Consider the following 19024-nt stretch of genomic DNA (forward strand, 5'->3'; position numbering starts at 1 on the left):
TTGCTCCCCGACATTCACCAGACGATCCACAGCATCACGTGCAGCCATCCGAGCTGTGGGGCCTCAGTAGTGCAGGGAGATGAGCGTCCGCATCCATCGATGACACAGCGGACTCCGGTGCCTTCGGGGCCCATTCTCTCCTCTGAACTTACTGCCAAAGAGCAAATCCTTTACCTGGGTCTACTGGAAATTAACACGCCCAAGTGCCTGGGCCATCGTGTCCCCAGACATGCAACCAGGAGTAGTCAAGATGAACCAAAGGTTGGAAAGAAGCTCTCGTCAGTCCACGTACTGGGTCCTTCCTAAATAAGGTATGTCGACAGATTGTATTATCCGTCCCGCAGTGCGTTCCTCAAAAATGACAATCTGCAGAAGAAAGGGAGACATAAAGTTCCTTCGCACAAAGGCTGAGTTACCTTAAATATTTTTAGAAGGAAAAGGCACACAATCACAGCAGGGGAAGGAAGCATTGTTTAAAGAGATCAGTCAATAGGAGTCTGAATAGTAACCGTGATTCTTCTTTGGCACCACATGATGCAGAAAATGAAGCAGCATCAAATCAGGTTTGTCTTGATTTTGAACTTGATGCAGTGCTTTGAAGTTTAGCTGCCATCCTTGTCAGGTCTTAATGGTTGTCAGAGCCACAGTCAGCTTTAGAGCAACACCTTCCCTAATTTTCACAGATCTTAAAGAGTTAACAGTCTCCTTCCTTTCTATTGGGCTGGGTTTCAGCTAGAGAAAAGTATATATGTATACTTTATTCTCTGGATGTCTAGCTCTTTGGGACATGACTCAGAGCAGGATCTTTAATAATACAAACAAGCAAAGAGAAAGCCCCCCAAAGCCTCTCACCTCGTTACTCCCTTTCCGTAACCAGGGGGCAGGAAGGTAGAGCGTTTCCTGAGGTCCAATTTTCCAGTAGCGGCCCAGGTTCTGACCATTGACAAACACAACTCCTTTTTCCCAGCCCTGGAATCAACACAGCACACAGAATTCCTGATGCAGCTGTATTGCCTAGTTAGCATCCCCACAGGAAAGTAAGTCTGCTTTCACACTTGCATTCTTTCAGGCCATTTTCTGCAGGTTTTCTGCTTGCTTTCCCTGTGCAGCTCCCTGAAGCCACAAACATTTAAGTAAGCCTTGTTAACAGCAGTTATCCTTAATGAACTAATTAAAAGGATAAACCTTTCAAAAAATGTGCAATTCGTGATTCATGCTTGTACAGGAACCTTCCTCCTTTCGAACAGACATTTCTTTCTTTCTTCCCAAGCACAGAACATCTCCCCTCACCTATTTCCCAGGTGACAGAAATGCTGTATCACCACGAGCAGAGCAGCACAATTCACACCAGAGCATAAATGGAAAAGTGAGCGGTACAGTGGTGATGGGCACAACTGTTACACAAGTGTCTCTCTAATCAGCTTTTAAAAATGTCTTGACTGAGAAAAGATAGGGGGGAAAGAAAAACAAGACTCGCCTGTAGCTTCAAGAAGGTGTCCTGTGGCTGATGCTCTATCCACAGCCTTCCACGAAAAAAAGCCGGACCCACAAAATAATCTGGGACAGTGCTCCAGCCAGCAACGTCTCGCAAGCTGTAGAAGGACCAAACACAGGAGGGAAGCACCAGGCAGCACAAAGACACCGAACTCTGCGTTCAAGATCATTTCAAACCGCTGCTTCCAACGGCGGGTGGGTGTTGCTACGAACAAGGTTGTTACAAGGGACAATCTGGCATTGTTTCTTACCTGTGCAACAATTTGGGGGCAGGGGACAAACAGAATAGAAAAGGAGGAGTCTGGGAATCCCACAGAAGCCTTGAGCCTCTGTCAGAGCATGCTCCTTCCGAGCCTTATGAACCGATCTCTTGGATTCAGGGAAGTTATTGATCCGGTGCAGCTTGACTGCTGCTGAATTATTCAGCTAAAAACCTTTCCCAATACCATGCGCTCCATCCTCCTACGCAGTGCCTGTAAGCTGATGGTTTCGCTGCTCCTGGTCGATTGCCAGGCACTGACTGCAGCGCTGACTAATCTTGCTGTTGTTTGGGCATGGCAGTGCACTTGCTTTGATGTCCCTCACTGGAAATATTTCTCTAAAGCCTTGCAGTCAAAGGTTATGCGAGTTACGCCGTCAGTAAGAATGCTTTAAGTAGATCCCTACCACCTGTTCAGATTGTCCTTAGAAATTTCCACATGCAGACCTTTTTTCTTTTAAAAGCCATTTCAGTTTAACATGGCCTCTCGCCTTCCTACAAAAAAAATGCAAGAGCTGTGATATCTTGAGGGATGCACATGCATTGCCTTCTGGTGTTAACAACATGACCGAAAACAGTCTCTCTGGATCACGGCCAGGGTCCATAGGGCATCTGTTGCCTTTACCGTTTTCTTTATCTGCTAACAGAGCCTCCTTGACTTACCCCTGCTAATTCCTTTTTCAGTCGTTCTTGAATTAAAGCAAAATAACTTAAAAGAGAGTACGCCATCTGGACTTGTTAGTGTACTATTATTAGCTTCCTAGAATTAATCCGCCCGTTGCGAGTTTGGATTACTAAATATATCAGCCACGTTGCTAATTTCAAGAAAGACACAAACTTCTCCAACATGTAGGTGTGTTGGTACCCACCCCTTTGGGTAGGCTGTGCTTCTACCTACCTCATCTTGCCCTGCCGTTCAGGATGTGAGGAAGTCTTTAAATCCTTCACAGTGGGAATACATTTCACCTCTAAATAATGGTATGGATCAAATGGCATCATTTTCTGCACTATTTCGGGCAAAGGTATCAGCAAGGTGCAAAAATCCACCTGCCTCCTTTTACCTGATGTTGCCTTTCTGATACATTGAACTGCTACCTATTAGATTTTGTACTGCTGGTGAACAGTTGGCCTCCAAATGAGGAAGAAAAAATACTGAAATCCCACAAACCTTTTCATGAAGCCGGGTTTCATCTCCAAACTGTAAATCTTGAAGTTCCTCAAGGGGGTTTTATTCAAGAAGACATCGCCAATTAAGCCTGCAAGAGCAATGGGGGCAATGAAGAGTTGAAAAACAGCTAAAGCTGATAGATTTTCCTATCTGAATGCAAGGAACAGCAGGAGATGGAAAGCAGCCACATTCGGCAATGGAATTAGAGTCCATATGGTCCCATTGCTCATCCAGATTGAGTGGGGAACATTACTGTACTTTGGCCTCTCCACTCTCTCCTTTGCTTCAACTCCCCAAGCCGTTAAACACCCTCCAAGCAGAAAACATCGCTGGCACACGCAGCAGATGGGGGGGGGTTGTTATTGTTGGGTTTGTCCATGTATAGATTTTTTTTTTAAAGCAGTAGATCAGTTACTTGTCTAACAGGCACAGCAAAATGTACCATGGGCAAGCACTCATGTCCAGTGCTGATCCCGTGCTTTTCATCTAAGGCTCTTCAGACACCTCAGTAAGTAATTTACCTTCGGCACTCTCTTGGTAGATAAAATAACTCTCCATGTAGCAGGCAAAGCCTGGGTCCTAACCCAGCCTCCTAATTACAGGGCTGCTGTTGGGATGAGCTAAGCAGTGCAGAAGCTTTATACACCTCTTCTGCAGCAAAATAAAACCAGTACAGTCACGTGCCAACTGCATCAGTCTATTTTATATAGTGTTTGCATACAGTTCCCCACTAAATCCTGGGGTTGTGACCTCTGCCAGCTCCACAGCTGTGTGTGACAGGCCTGAATATTTTAGTAACTTCTGCTCAATGGGATGCAGTTCATGCCTCCGGATCCTTTGTGAGTTTTTAAATGCTGTGATCCTCCAATATCAAACCCCCAGAGGGAAACACAGATTAAAGAAGATAATTTCCTTGCTCTCTTTGCGAAGTAATGTGCTCACAGAGCAAGAGAAAGGGTACCCTAGCAAATCCAGAGCAGAATAAGTTTCACTGATGGCCTTGGGTTTAGTTGTACCCCTATAAAATAAGAAGGCTCAGTGCAAACCATCGAGCAGCCATTACTTTCCATCTACAGTCACTCCACACAGAGGGTGATGAACTGTGGGTTTTAACAAGTTCCCTGTCACACCAGCTCCCAGAGGGCAGCCTGGGCTAGCACTGCCAAGTGTATTGGGTCTCTGGTTTGGTGTAAAGCACACAAGAAAGACAGTTCTGCAGTGTTTAAACTCAGAGAACGATCTAGGACAGTTTGAGAACAAAGCCCTTAACTTACCTTTCCTCTGTTCATTCAGTGCCAGGCCATAATTGACACGACCGCGGTTCTCTACCAAGAGTCTTAGCTGCCTGAATCCCTGTAAAAAAAAAAAGAGTATCAGCTGGACCATGTGCTGTGTGAGCCACAATACTTGGTTAACTGAGGTCAGTAGAGGTGTTTAAGAGGGGAGGTGGCAGCAGTGCCTTTGGCAGCTGCAATTTAGCTCTTTACTTAGAAGTTCTGGATTATGTGACAGAAGCGTCCCTGTATCTTTCAGCTACTGCAGAGTTATGCACTGAGGAACATTCAGCCTTTCCATGTAAGTTGGTTTTGGGGTTTTTTTCTGTTGGATTCTTAAGTACCGTTTTGATATCACCCACAGAGCCAGAAGAGGAGTTTAACACAGTGCAGGCTGATGTCATAGAGCTCTCCCACGAGTCATAAAAACCCGCATGTCCACCCACTCACCTACTCCTAGGAGCCACGCACAGCTCTGCTGACACGCATTCAAGCGACATGCTGGTCCTATTGCCAGCTTCTGCTGGGGTAAGACCACGCTCAGAGCTAAAGAGAGACATCCTCCCTCGTTTCATTTAACACCCAAAAGGTGCAAAAAACTCCCAAGCCCCCTTAAAACCTGCTTTGTGAAAAGGAGGATGATGAAGTCTCCATGGCCGGGGTACTGGCACTCAGTGCCGAGAGCTGTGGCTGTGGCAGGAAGGCTGGCAAATTTGGTGCAGCAAGGACTGCAGTCACTTGAATTTTCTCCATAGAAAAGTATTCAGGAACCACTTCTCGATCACAAATAGTAACTTGGCAATGAAGTAGTGTCGACTGAGGGTATAGCAGCCCTCCCTGTGTCAGGCTACCATGCCAGCTAGTTAAACTGATTCGGCAGGAGACGCTCTCTTGAGAGTTTTGCCTCTTTAGTGGTCTTGGCTCTGTTATCCATGTCCTATTGCTGCTGTGAGCAATCTCCGATCAGTTACCTGTCCTTCTGGAAGGGACAGCTCCACGGTGGTGTAGTCTAGCTCACCAACATACATGGTGTTAACAAACACCTGCAGAACAAAGCACAAGAGAGGAGAGCAACTTCTCATCAGTTATACTCTAACCACGTGTACATAGGTTATGGAAATTGTATTCGGGGAGGAAATTGTCTCTGCTTGAAGCTAGAACTTACTGTCTTAACTGTGCCACTGGTTCAGCCTAGGTGGGGAAAAAATTGCAACATTTCTCAGAGCACTCAATATTCTGATGTTTAAAGAAGTTACAAGTTTACATGTGGCTGAAGTTAGTCACAGTTGCCCTCGGATCCTTACCTGTGCTCGGTCACGGACGTGGTCCCTCGAATGCAGATGTCCACCACCAAATATGACAGTCTCATAGAGCACGTATCCGTATGACTGCCCACTGCTGTCATTTAGATGCAGATTCTCCATGTTAACAGGAAGTTCTGACTTCAAGGGCTGCAAAGGAGAAACAAATTTAATGGCAGAAGTGGCCTCTCAGCATCGACAGGCCACACAGAGGCAATTCATCTAAGACAGATGTTCCACTTTGCCACAGGTTACGTTTACCCCATAAGCCTACAGAGGTCTGTTCCACCCTGAATTGCTTTATGACTCTCTGAAAGCTACAGCAGTGAAGACAAGGGACCAGAAAAGGGAGCCAACAACTTGTAAAACTGGAATTCCAAGAGAACAGAAGTAGCATTAAAGAAGGTGAGAGAAAATGTCTGCCTATCTTTTATTCCCCTAAGATTCCCCAACCTTACTCTCATGGGTTAACAACCCACTGCACTAATTGCCTTTTTTAAGAGGTGATGATTTTAGTGCTGCGATGCATTAAAACTGGTAGCAGTACCTGTAAAAGAGATGGTAACACATCCCAGAGAGAGATATATTGGTGCAACAGGATTGCACCATAGGATGCCTTGCTTTCAATCATGGGAGGCAGAGGAAGAGGCTGCCCTGTGATGCAAAAAGAAAGAGAAAGACAGAACAACTAGTTCAGATGCAAAAAGCCAGCAGATTTAAGGCCCCTCCACTCCTCCTCTGGTCTTCCCTCACATTTTTTGGAAGAAGCGCCCAGCCAGTCACAAGTTTAAACAAGGTTCTGATTTAACACTGTAGGTAGAACAGTATTTTAGTTCTTGGGTTTAGAATTACCAATGATCATGCTGAAGAGTTGCCGGAGCTTGAAAAATTTAGATGTATAGTCTCCAGCCTCTGTCAGCACAGCATCGTAATCTGAAAAAGAAGGGCATATGTTTTAAAAAACGCACAGCAGCTCAGGGAAAGCCTTCGTGTACACTGTCATCAAAGAAGGAAAAGCTCAACTCAAGGCAGTGAAAGAAAACTCACCATAACTGGTGACATCTGACTTGTATTCATCAGCCTCCAAAGCACCGTTCATGAAGCCAAAGTTGGTGCCTCCGTGAAACATGTAGAGGTTGATGGATGCTCCCATTTTGAGGACGCTCGCTACAGTATTCACCATTTCTGCAAAGGAAGGGCAGTGCCAGCAAGGCCACAGACCAGGAAGCTCGGCTGACGCTTCCAGTAATTCCGAGCAGACACAAACATTCTGGTCCTTGCCAGTCAGTCACTCCTGTGTGACTACAGGGATTTCTATTGATTTGTGTTTTGCCCTCAGTAAGGGCAGCATGTCTGCTGACGTGTCAAGACATTATAAAACATTCAAATATACCTCTCCTATAGGTGAAGAAGGATAAAGCTCAGATACTTGAGAAGGAATTTTGCTTTTAAGTATAAGTGTTGTGAGGACTACTCAGTCACACTCCTAAACTCAGCACACCAGTGACCCAATTACAAGGACAACTGTAGTAGGATGAGAAAGTCATTAAATTAGTCTTATATAGCTCTGTTTCCACTGTACTTTAGATGCCCTGGAGGTTCTGGGGTTGCTGGGGTGGGTTTTTATAGTACTAGCCTCCCTTTCTAATGAACTTTTAAACTAGAAACCTTTTCAGAAGTTGCTACTCTTGCAAGATGCATAAGTTCACCACATTCCCACAAAAGGTAGAATAATTCTCTCTTAGGAGTGTTTATTCACTCAACAAGTAATGTCGTTCTGACGGTTTCCCAAAAGTTGGGACACTTCTATGAAATACAGATAAAGTTTTCACAGTATTTAGATTACCTCAGCAGGTGAAAGACGTGATTTAAATCACTGGGCTGCATTTTTAAAATCACCATGGAGTAGCACAAGACCTTAGGACACATTGACACTAAAATCTTAGGATGTGTGGCTCTCTGCACACCCCACAGAGTCCCTCTTGGAGGAATAAAAAGTTTTTTTTTTTAAAAAAAAGACCTGCTGTTTACTAACACTACTAAAGAAAATCCAAGGCATAGCAACGTGACCCACTCACCGAGAGATTATTCATTTACAAAGACTCACACAAAGCAAAGGTTACAGCAGGACAAAGAATTTGAAAATGTTGTATGTCATTTTTCTGTGACTGTTTGTCAAGCAATAGACGCCCCCCCACCCAACAAGACCAGTATATGGTGCTCACCATCTGCATCAAAGACATAGTGGGGGCCTCCCCAGTTATCAAACCACCCGGTCCAATACTCCATCACCATCTTTGGCTGATCTTTCTGTATCAAAACCAAAAACAAAGCGTTGAAATGGACACACAGGGCAGTCTTGCACTTCATCTCTATTTTCTAGAGAAGCACTGCGCAAATGCAGGTTGGCGACGTAGTTTACAAGAGTGTTTTCTGCTCAAGTTGGCATAAAAAAATGCAGCTGAGGAGCTCTGGACAGGTGAGGAATGAGATGCTGTGGGCCAGAAATGCCCAGAAGAGGAAAGCAAAGCAGAGAAGTTCTCTGCTAGGCACAAAGCAAAGACCCTGGCACACGGTCAGGTGATACCAGACAGTTCTGGACACTTGTTTGGAGGAGCTGTAGCAAAAAGACAAACCAACTGCCACTGTTTAGCTTCTGCTAGAAATATACATTTATAAATGTCTGCTTATCAGCTACACCACTGCCAGCTGAGAGTTTGCAGGTGCACTGCAGCCGATGCTTGCCAAGGTAGGAACAGCAGACCTTAGCGGCTTAATGCCTTTTTAATGCCGCATATGGTGTTGGCAGGAAAGAATTAGCCTTTGCAGGAATTAGGTCTTTATTAAAAAGGCTCTGCACGCAGAGCGATTGCTTCCCATTTGTCACCGCTTGCCAGCTCCCTTAGCTCCTGTAGCATCCCACCCAGCCCCTCCACAACAGACAGGACAACGTGTGCTCAGCCCGGCTGGCGCTCCCTCCGCGTGGTATTTATTTCAAGTCAAGGCAGTTTTGCCCATTATTTGATAGGGACTTTATCTGATGCCACATGAAGTGGCATTAAAGAAACTTGTGTTTCATTAGGAGCAAAGAACTGCAGGTGCCTGTAAAAATGTGGCGGTTCCAGGATCAGACCAGCTCTTGGAAATATGTTTAATCAATCCATCCCCCATAAACAAGTCAAAGGAGTTTTATCACCCTCTAGAGTAAAAGACCATAACAAGGAAAAGATGACATAGCTTCATAATCCTTATAAATATGAATGACAGGCTTCCTATCTTGTAATTAGTAAGTGTGGCAAAAGAGGAGCTGCTTTTATTAGGCCATGTTGCATGCGGTTTGTGGGGAAGGTGCTGCCTCCTGTTCATTTGCAGGGTTTAGGGGATTTGGTAAGACCGAAAGAATCCAAAAGCACATGCTGCAGAGCCTCTTTTGCCTGTACAGGAAAAGAAAACAAATTAAAGCAGTAGGACTCTACGTTCAGCATGCCAGCAGCAAGGTTTCCTTTCACAGTCCAGGCAACAGCCACGGGAAAAGATGAGAATCGATCAGAGCCTGGGGCACACGTCAGTTGTTCACGTCCGTCCAGGCTGACATTTGGAGCAAGCAGAGCAATGTGGAAGGAAGACGACATAGGATGCAAAGAGAGAGCAAACCTGTCACAAAAAACCTGAAACTTGTCATTCCCTCATTACTCCCTCATCACGCAGCCAAGATACTTTTCCGTCAAGTGTTCATTAGGCAGACCTGAAAGCGTGAAGCGTGTCGGTGCTTCGTTTCTACTGCTGTCCTGGAAAATCTAGGCGAACCCATTTTTTCTCCATCTTACCTGTACTGTGTCCAGATACTTCAGTAGCCCAGGTTCCAGCTTCTGAAAGTTAACAGTGGCCAGTGCTATTGGGAAAAGAAAAAGTTTCTATTAATTTAGACATGTACAAAATGCTTAAAGGACCGTCTCCTTAGGCATCAGCCTAGCACAAGCTCAGGGGGAACTGGAACATCTTCTGAACCACCAATACAACCTCCCTGGAAATTTCCCATCAAAGTCTTCACTTAGCATGCAGAATCTAACTGGGCCGCAGCACACAGCGGAATACTTGCAGACCATCTTTTTAGCTTAATGTTCTGAGATACTCGAAAGGGAGAGCATCAGAGCAGCTCATGGGGTGTCAGAAGCTTTAATTAGAGGCTGTAAAGTACTTGGAGATCCTCAGATAAAAGGCACCACATAAAGGTAAACTTATTATTAGAAAGTCCTATCTGGATGCCACACTGATCTCCCAGGCTTTAGCTTCAGGAACCGCTACCCAGGCAATATCTTACAGCCTGTCATGTCTGTGGGGGTGGGTGAGAGAAACCACAGTACAAGTGAACCAGATAGAAACTGTAATTGGAAGACTTATCTGTGCTTCTGCCCTGTGCAGCACCGGGGAACAGGCAACTAGCTGGTGTGCGCTGCATGTAGAGCGAGAGTCGCTGTGCGATCCTCAGGCACTGGAGAGGGAAGACCTGTCTGCAGGAGCTGGTATCAGTGTCCCAGCCCCTGACACGTGTTTGAACCCTTTTCATACTTTTCTAGCCCTCAGTCACGCTGATGATATTTCTCTCAAGAAACTTGGAAAGAGCGGGAGCTATGCTATGACTCTGTATTAAAAACTGACATCTTAAAAAAGAGTTGGTATCAAATCCAGCCCCAGTTGTGTCAGACAGAGCACTTCAAACAGAATATTTACAGAAGCAAAAGCTCGCTTCTCACTATTTATACCTTGATTTCAATAGGCTGACCTAGGTTGTGTGCTGAGCTGGAGAATTTGGCACAGGCAAACAAACCTACAAAGGCTTGGAAAGAAATCTGTGCACCACTGATGAACAGAACATACAAAATCACAGAGTCACTGCCTTAGTTTTCGACTGAAGTATGGAATCTTCTATTTTCTCAAGGCACTTCTACAGTGGATTTTATTCTCCCTCCTTTAGCACTTTGCTTGCTGCTATACCGCTCTGAGCCCCAGTTATTCCACACATCTGATTACCTGACACGTTGACTGTAATGAGCAGATTGTTACGACATCTGAAGAGGCAAATTGGTATCAAAGAGCTCTCAGCATGCAACACACTGGAAAAGACAACTGCAAACAAGAAGGAGCTCTGAGGCAGTAAACGTGCCCACAGAAGATGGTGAGGGCTCGACAGGCATTGCCACAGCAGCCCTTCTGTCTGTCGCCTTGCTGGCAGGGAGAGAGTGACTCTGTGTGGCCAAGGCTGGAAACTGCTGCACCCCAAAAATACCCAGTTGAGAACACCATGGCACTGGTGAAGACTATGGACTTAGCATTACTGAATCTGTCCCTCTCATACTGTCATATAAAAACAAAAGGAGGAAAAAAAGGAGGGAAAGGTCTTTGCCTTTAATCATGTCCATGTCTGAGATGAGAAAATTAACAGTATTTACGACTCAGTGATGACAGGAGCACTCAAAGACTTCATTCAAGGAAGCAATTACTACTCAGCGGGGCAACTGGCAGGAACACAGGAGAGATCAGAGGCCAAGTACGTAGTAAATCTGAGCTGAACTCAATCTGGAAATCTGAAAAGCAGTATCACACTATTCCCCAAACAGTCAGATTTAGGGCACAGTGACACTCAAACAACTCTACTTCCATTTCCTCACTGTGAAAAGCAGGAGGAGTGCTAAGCAGCAATAGTGAACACTTAACAGAATTACACTTTTTAAATGGGAAAATGGACATCCTTCTGCATAATGGATATCTGACAACCTCCTTTACCTACTTCTTTTAACTGCAAAGCAGGTATCTTAAAAATAAGTTATTGCTATTGTCAATTGCTGAGTTACTTGTTTAATATAGATTCAAATGAAGCAATAAGCCTTTTAATCTGATGGAAACATCACGAAATGCTACATGCTGCCATCTCCTGGCTAACTGGTTTTGGGAGTACAGATGCCCGACACCAGACAGAAGGCAGCGAGGTATTTGCCCTGCACACGCTTGAGGTGCCTTGAAAGCAGAGAGGCTTCTTCCCCAGGAAGCAATCCTGCCACCAGGGCGTTACACCTCATGTCGGAAAAAACACTCCAAACCCTTCTGGGAGGGGCCTGGGTTTGTTCTGCCCCAGATGAAGAACAGTCTTACCTTGCTCTCCTACGAGCACTTACCTCCTTCCACCAAGCCAAATGACAGCCCGTTCTTGTTGTCCGAGGTCATTAACATTTCCACAATCCCTCTGCTTAACAGGGCCTGAATTAAAAAGAGGAAAAGCCATTGTGAGTTCAGTATTTGTCAGAATATTAAAGCACATTATCACCTTCTCTTGGGATTGCTTGAAACTCACAGTGGCTTGCTAGGAAATACTATTCCTGTGACATCTCCTATTCCTCTTGAAGCTTCCCTGTCTACTTTTCCAGCTTAAAGACAACTGAAAAATCTTATTTTGTTTTAGAAAGCTGGACTGGTTTCTTACTGAGGCATCAAACTTCAGGATTTTATCTTCGTCTTCTGAGATCAGCTTAATAAATAGCTTCGCTGGGTTCCATCAAAAGAGGACTTGAGGTGGAAGAAGAAAAAGCAAAGCAGCTCACCCTTCCTGACTCTCTAAGGCTGGAAGCTGAAAGGAGAAAATAGCTGGCTCTCCAGTGAATGCCATCACAGGACAGCTCAGGTACCCGTGTTCTTCAGTAGTCAAATCTGAATGAGTTTACTGGTTCTTCAATATCGCAGCACTGTATGAAACAGCACCCTAAGGTTTTTAAAATGTGTATGCACACACAAGGCTCTTCCCATTAGGTTTGTGCTCTCACAGTTATTTTCTTTAACAGAACAGTGGCTGATGTTTGAAAGAGAGATTAGGAAATCTTGGTTGCAAGTTAACCCCTCTTTTCACTAAATCGATACCTGAAACATCTGCTGGTATCTGACAAAATTCAGCTACTGAGGGAAGCAGAATTTCTAGCACATGTTTAAGATAGGTCTTGGAGCTCTGCATTAGCACTAAATTTCCTCCCCTCCTTTTGAACATAAGTGCAAAATGGAGAAACGGCAGAGAGCTGCCACACATTGAAATGCGTTACAGGATTTCAGGGTGCAGCAGAGAAACCAGGAATAGAATCAGCGTCTGAGGCAGACACAGGTGTGTGCTCAGCTAATCCCAGCTCACGTACCGTGTGAGCAGGGAGGCGTCCATACACCCTTTCGTGGTCTTCGCATTTCGGAAGGCAAAGGCCCTGCGCCCAGAGGAGCGGGATAAGGACAGGGATTTCAAGTTTTGTGTGAGTTGTGGGGCTTTCTTAATGGGTCTATTGATTGTCATATATGCTAGATGCAGATGTGAGTTCTTCAGCCTGCCACGTTCAAAGCTCAAACCAGAACAAAGGCTAGGAGCTCCACCTCGCATTAGATCCCACTCGAACCGAAAAGGGAGCCCTGCAAATCCTGCTTTCCCACATTTTCACCTTTAACCACTACAATATACTGCCTCAGATGTAAGTTGCACACCATACCAGAACATGACGAAACAGCACTGCAAAAATACACCCACAGGCTGGCAAGGAAATCTGTTCTGACAAGCCTGTGAAACATCACTGAGATAGGGAAGAGCAAGCACCCAGTCGACACGCTGTTCAGACACAACAGAGTCTCTGTGCCCCATTCTGAAAGCCACTTGCTTACCACTGGTGGGACACAGGGAGGGAGATCACGTCTGTTATCTAACAGACAATTTTGAGGTTACCAGTTCATATTGGCAATTAACTCTTTAACTTGTTCATAACCAATGTTAAACCACTCCACGAGATGGCAGTGCAGGAGCAGGCACCACTCCAAGCAGATTAGGACTGCGATTTATCTGGTTGAGCAACTGAGCCAGAGCAAACCTCAGGGTGAAGCTGGAGTACGCACAGGGTGTCAGAAAGATCTGACAGTGCAAGGAACATACAATTCAGAGCACATAGAGACCGCTGGATGGGTAACCTCTCTCGTGTGCAGCAACGCTTCAAGGCCAGCTATGTCTTACAGATATTCCCCCATCTCCCTATCACTCTTTTCACTGGAAGACATAAGAACACAGGCTGCTCAGTATTGAAGGGGTCATACGCCATTTCTTCCACTCCAGGCAGAAACACCAAGGGAAATGCAGTTGGATTATGCACTGATGCTTTCAAGGGTTTCTGAAGCCATGCTCAGAAGTTATTTGTAAGAAAAAAAATACTATAAGGAAGACGCTTTATGAGAGAGATTCACCTCAGAATCAAATAAATGTGCCAACATTACCGTTTTAACATAGGTCATGTAGTTTGGGTCTTTGGCGTAGGAACCATATTCATTCTCCACTTGCACTGCAATGATGGGACCTCCTTTCTTGTACTGTTGGGAACAAAAGGGTGAAGTTGTTCACTTCTAATCTGAGGGACCAAAATCCAGTGGCACTGGTTTGCAGGAAAGATGCACAAGTCTCAGACAGACAGAGCTCCACCCTCTCATCCTCCCAAAGTCTATGCACAACCAAAGAGCTAGATCTGGAGAGCTGTCACAGATAACTACAGTCCGTACTGGTTCCTAAAGCAAAACTGCAGATTTGTTACTGCTTCAGCTGCTGCCGTTCCGCAGAGCTCACCCTCACATTGTGCAGACAGTCCCCACATGTGGACAGAGAGGGCAATGGATTGTACTTGCCTGAAGAGGGACAACAACACGCATTAGGTGATCGAAATAGGCATCCACAGCTTCTGTGAAGCCCTTGTACGTCGTCCTCAGTTGCATCTCTGGGTCTTGCAGGAGCCAACTACAAGGAAAGCAGCAAACAGAATCTGTTATCACTCAAAACAAAGCTTCTGGTAAATACGGCTGATTTACAGGACTTAGTTTGCTGGTTTGGGGTTAACACACAAAAGAGCAATAGTGCTGTTGCTCTGTATCAGAATCTTTTATCTGCCTGATAAAAAAATACACGTGTGATGTGGCAACAGCTGAGGGTGCGTGCAGTTCTCATAATCTGATGCAGAGCTAGCTGCTGCCTCTGGGCACAAGTAGCTCTCGTGAAAAAGTCCCTGGCACACCTTCCAGTTCTGCACCTGAACTCTCTGACACCAAAGGCGTTCTGAAAAATGAAAAGATTAAAAGAAATAATCCCCGAATTTTGTCAAGTGTCTCCACTGAGGTTTACGCTCTGCGAAGGTAAGCAAAACAAGTGGCATATGATCTGGTGCTGCTTCCACTGGGATCTAGTCACCAGGCAAGTCTCAGTGCTGACGTATCAACTCGGCTCTCAAAGCCTCTTGCCAGCCGTGTAGCTGTGTGCTTTAGGAAAAAATACAACAAGAGGCTGGAAAAATTATGACTGCCAGCCATATAATACCTACCTTCTAGTAGGACTTTTCAAATGGACCCAAGATGAAGCAGATTCTTACATCAAGCTGCAAATACTACTATTCATATTGTACAGAGAGAGCCAAGAACATAGATATCCCCAATTCTATTTTCTTGCTGCAACCACTATGCCATAACACAATTATCATTTTCTGAATCTTTGCAGGAGGCTCAGCTGTACAACCAGGCGTTCTTTGGGGTTTTTTTCCACATTCCCACAAGCTTGCCTCAAGGGAACTCTTTCCATTCTTACCTGGGCAGGCCACCAAGGTCCCACTCGGAGCAGATATAAGGTCCAGGACGCAGAATCACCCACAGTCCATTTTTAGCTGCCAGTGAAAGGAAGGCCCTAGAGATCCAGACAGCATAATTATCGTCTGACTGCAGATTCCCTACTCCTAATACACCAATTGCTGTGAAATTTAGGTATCAAAACTGGAAGAGAATTGCTTGATGAAGCAACTATGCTGGACTGGTACTAAACCTCTAAGTTCCCAGGACTCCAGAAAGCAGAGAAAGGAAGGAGAGTCTCCAATGCCTGATCAAGAAAGCTGGAAATTACATCCTCATCCGGGACTGACAGGTACACCCTCCCCTCAAAACAGGAGTATTTAGTAATAGAGCTCTGTACCACATACTTTAGATCCAGGTTACGACTGAAGTCAAACTTCCCTCTTTCTCGTTCATGAAGGTTCCATGGCACGTACCTGAAATGCAGAGTTAGGCTGGTGTAGTTCAAGGGCTGAAAAGGGCACTGCTGTTGTGAAGCACTGAAAAAATCTATGCACTCCCTTTGTTAGTCAGTAACAGATCCACAGATTACTGCGTGTGCACATTACAAGTGTCTATTTACACGCTATCTGTGCCTTTCTTTCATTTTTCTGACCTTACTTTGTCGCACTCTTTCCACGTGCTCTGCAATATCTGAGTTTCTCAAGACCATCGAATGTGGTCTCTCTCTAGGTCTATCTTTCATTCTCCAAACGAGAGCAAGTTCTAAATCCCAGCCGTGCTCAATGGCCATTTCAGAGCCTGATCCTTCCTCAGCGGGTCAGCATTAAGAAGGCATTTTCCCAGTACATCTGATAGACACCAGTTCCAGTCACTATTTGATGATGCTGTGATGGTTAAAGGAAACCTGAGTCCGCACTACTCTTTTCTGGTCTTTTCTTATAATGACAAATACAGAAAGACATTGTTATGGCCCACAACAGTCTCATCAACTACTGTGGAAGAGAGGAGAGGCTGCAAGGTACATGTGAGAGAGCCCAGGGAGGGAGGACACTTACGTCGTGAGGGTGTTTAAGCCACATGCTTTCATCTTAAGCATGCGGTCTTCCCAGTATTCCTTGGGGACGCGGAAATAGTGCATCGAACCTCCAAATATACGGAAAGGCATGCCTTCCAGGAGGAACTGGGAGTTTTCTGTCTGCAAGCCCAGGGTCCTCCCCCATAACCGCAGAGGGATCAGCTCGCTCCAGTTAAATCTAGAAGAGAAAGAGAGACATATGAGCATCCAGTCTCCAGTAAAGAAATCTGTGCTGATCGTAGTGAAATCTGTCCCCCTGAGAGAGGCTGCTCACTGCCCCCTACCTGGCAGGATGAGCTCTGACCTTCCTACTCACTAAGCAAACCATCTTGTTGCCATATACAGCACATAGATTTTTCAGAAGACTATAAAACAGATGGGAGATGTGCCCCGGATTTGTCTTTAATATTCATTCCTCTCTCCAGCAGCGGCTGTATTTCAGTATTGCTACTCTGCATGTTTTGTGGTCTCTAGTACCTCCCAACTCAATGCCTGGATAAAATAAAGAACCCTCGGCTCCTCACTGTGAACGCAGAACGTTTTCCTTGATTTAAAGAAACCCCCTGGATTATATTAATCACTCAGGAAAGGCTGTCATCACAAACTTACCTCTGCTTGTATTACAGAGTTACTTCATAGGTTATTTGCCAAAAGAACCAGAGCAAAGGAGATACCAGGTTCCACAGCACTTACCAGGTCGAGCACTCATGCTCTCACAGCTCCATTCAGGTTGGTTCCTGCATGCAACAAACTACTTTCTACTGCCTTACGTGGCTCCCCGGTTCGTTCTGGCTGGACCAGGAAAACATGTTATCAGCTAGTCCAGACCCAAAGCGGTTACACCGCCTCAGCCAGACCAGCCCAGTCCCACAACTCTGAATACACAAAAGAGTTTGACAATAGCAGCTTGTTCCTCCCAAGACGTTACTGCAGCCAGATGCGAGGGATAAATTCCCGTCTCAAGAAAGCAAGAGTGACCCACACATTGGCAAGAAATGTCACATTTGGAGAAGAGGGAAACACCTAAGCCTCTGGCTGTTTTCTATACTACGTGTAGAGCAGGAATTAGCAGAGGGTGAGGACTTCTCAGAACTCAGGGCTTACAGGGATTGCTCACTAGGAGCCTGCAGCGATCACCTGCCCTCTGACACAAGACAAGGAGACTACCAAAGGAACTAAATCTAAGACTTCCAGGGTACTGCACGGGCTGGCTGACAAGCACAGAGGGTACCTGTGTAGCACAGCATTCTCACAGGGCTCTGAAACAACCGGCAGCAGGCATGGGTAATACCTGGAAAAAGAAGAAATAAGCAGGAAATACCTAACTGCCATATTTAAAAGGTGGCGGCCTGAGTAGGAACAGGATCAAAAATGTTCATCTACACAAGAAACTTGGTACAGCCAGAGAAGGCTAGGAAATGGCAGCATTGCTCCCAAGAATTACTGTGAATTTTACCAGCAGGGAGGTGGTTCTCCATCCCCACACAGGTTATCCTACGGCTACCTACCCCTCGATTCAGCCAGGACAATGTCTTACACAGATTGCAACTTTAGCAAATCAGATCCCAAAACAACAGCTACATCTGCTTGTGCGGCTTGGCGGTAAGCTCCAAGAGGTCTGGAGCAAGGCTTCAATTTTTAAAGATTAGGATGGAAAATACCTAAGTTTCCAATTTGTTTCTGAGTCCCAAATTACCCCCGCACACAGCCGCGCTGCTAACTTGCCCCTGCTGCCAAGATGAAGGCTGTGCTCAGGAAGCATACACAGCCAGATAAAAATAAACAAATCACTTAAGCTCATCTTCTTAATCCTGGGCACAACTTAGCTGACAAGTTTCCATCAAGTTGCCTACCTTACAACCAGTGTTTTTTCCCACCAAGAAGGACTGGTAGGAAGCTCCCAGGCTCCCAATATTTTCTACAGATTATGCTGGATATCCTGAAACCCACATCTCTCACTGGGATCTGTTCAAGTAACTTCTGACAAAACACTCTGTGACTCAGCAGAGAGCTTCATCCTGTTACCCCCAGCGAGATTTCCACAGCTCAAAGTCCACCTGGGCCCTCTGCTTCCTCTTGAGAGCCATATATAGCTCCCAGTGGACTTTTTTCCTCATTTCTATAACGACAGCACAGGTTGCAAAGAAGCTTTTTTTGTCTTTGCTAAAGGTTACTGACCTCCTTTGTCCCTTTGTAGCCATTTCCTCCCTGCTTCAGGGAAGTCTTTTTTTGGAGAAAAAAAAATAAATTGCATTGCATTACTAAATTCCCCCCAGAACAGGAGCTTTGAAGCTGAGATGGGCGAGTTAGACCTTAACAAAACAATCTGTCTTTATAAGAGGTACGTGGAGGGCAAAACACTGCAAGTGCAACTCTCAGTTACCTTCTAAACTAGACAGCTACCCTAGCTGAAGTCCTCTCTGCGTGAGGCAAGAGATTTAGCTTTGGTATTTCTCCACCACACATCCAGAACAGTTGGGAGATAAAGCTAACAGAAGACAAGGTCGAAACAGGGGGAAAAGTGTGGAGAGCATTAGCTCGCTTTGCCATCGCTATAGGATGCGCTTTGGAGGGCAAGGGACTTTGCAGTTAATCCCTAAACCCTACTCAGACCTGCCTCAGAGGGCTTTGCTGGTTATTCTGGGCTTCCTCCAGCCAGGGAAAAGTGAAAGCTTTGAGCTGCCTTCACCCACGACTGGCTGTCTTGCAGCGGCCGGGGTCCTGTGCCAGCCAGACAAGGCCCAGGTGCACATTGAACACGAGCACCCCATGGCTGGGATGCGGCGTTTTGGATTAGAGTTTATTCTCAGGTGACCGAGGCCACTGGGTACCAACGGATAC

The 19024-nt window shown here is 45.5% G+C and overlaps 1 protein-coding gene across 1 annotated transcript; it reads right to left on the reverse strand.

Moving 5' to 3' along the window:
- GLB1L2 (galactosidase, beta 1-like 2) lies at window positions 1-17474 on the reverse strand (the record flags this gene model as incomplete). Its single annotated transcript, XM_009864698.1, has 19 exons — window positions 1-366; window positions 853-969; window positions 1478-1592; window positions 2922-3009; window positions 4196-4274; window positions 5167-5238; window positions 5500-5646; window positions 6044-6150; window positions 6349-6429; window positions 6544-6681; window positions 7722-7806; window positions 9324-9388; window positions 11670-11751; window positions 13780-13872; window positions 14182-14290; window positions 15128-15223; window positions 15513-15581; window positions 16164-16361; window positions 17415-17474. Coding segments are annotated over 19 exons (1888 nt in total), but the record flags the coding sequence as incomplete, so codon positions are not given.
- Window positions 17475-19024: the final 1550 nt, after the last annotated feature.

Source organism: Apaloderma vittatum, unplaced genomic scaffold, assembly GCF_000703405.1.
Source record: "Apaloderma vittatum isolate BGI_N311 unplaced genomic scaffold, ASM70340v1 scaffold31272, whole genome shotgun sequence".
Taxonomy (NCBI): domain Eukaryota; kingdom Metazoa; phylum Chordata; class Aves; order Trogoniformes; family Trogonidae; genus Apaloderma; species Apaloderma vittatum.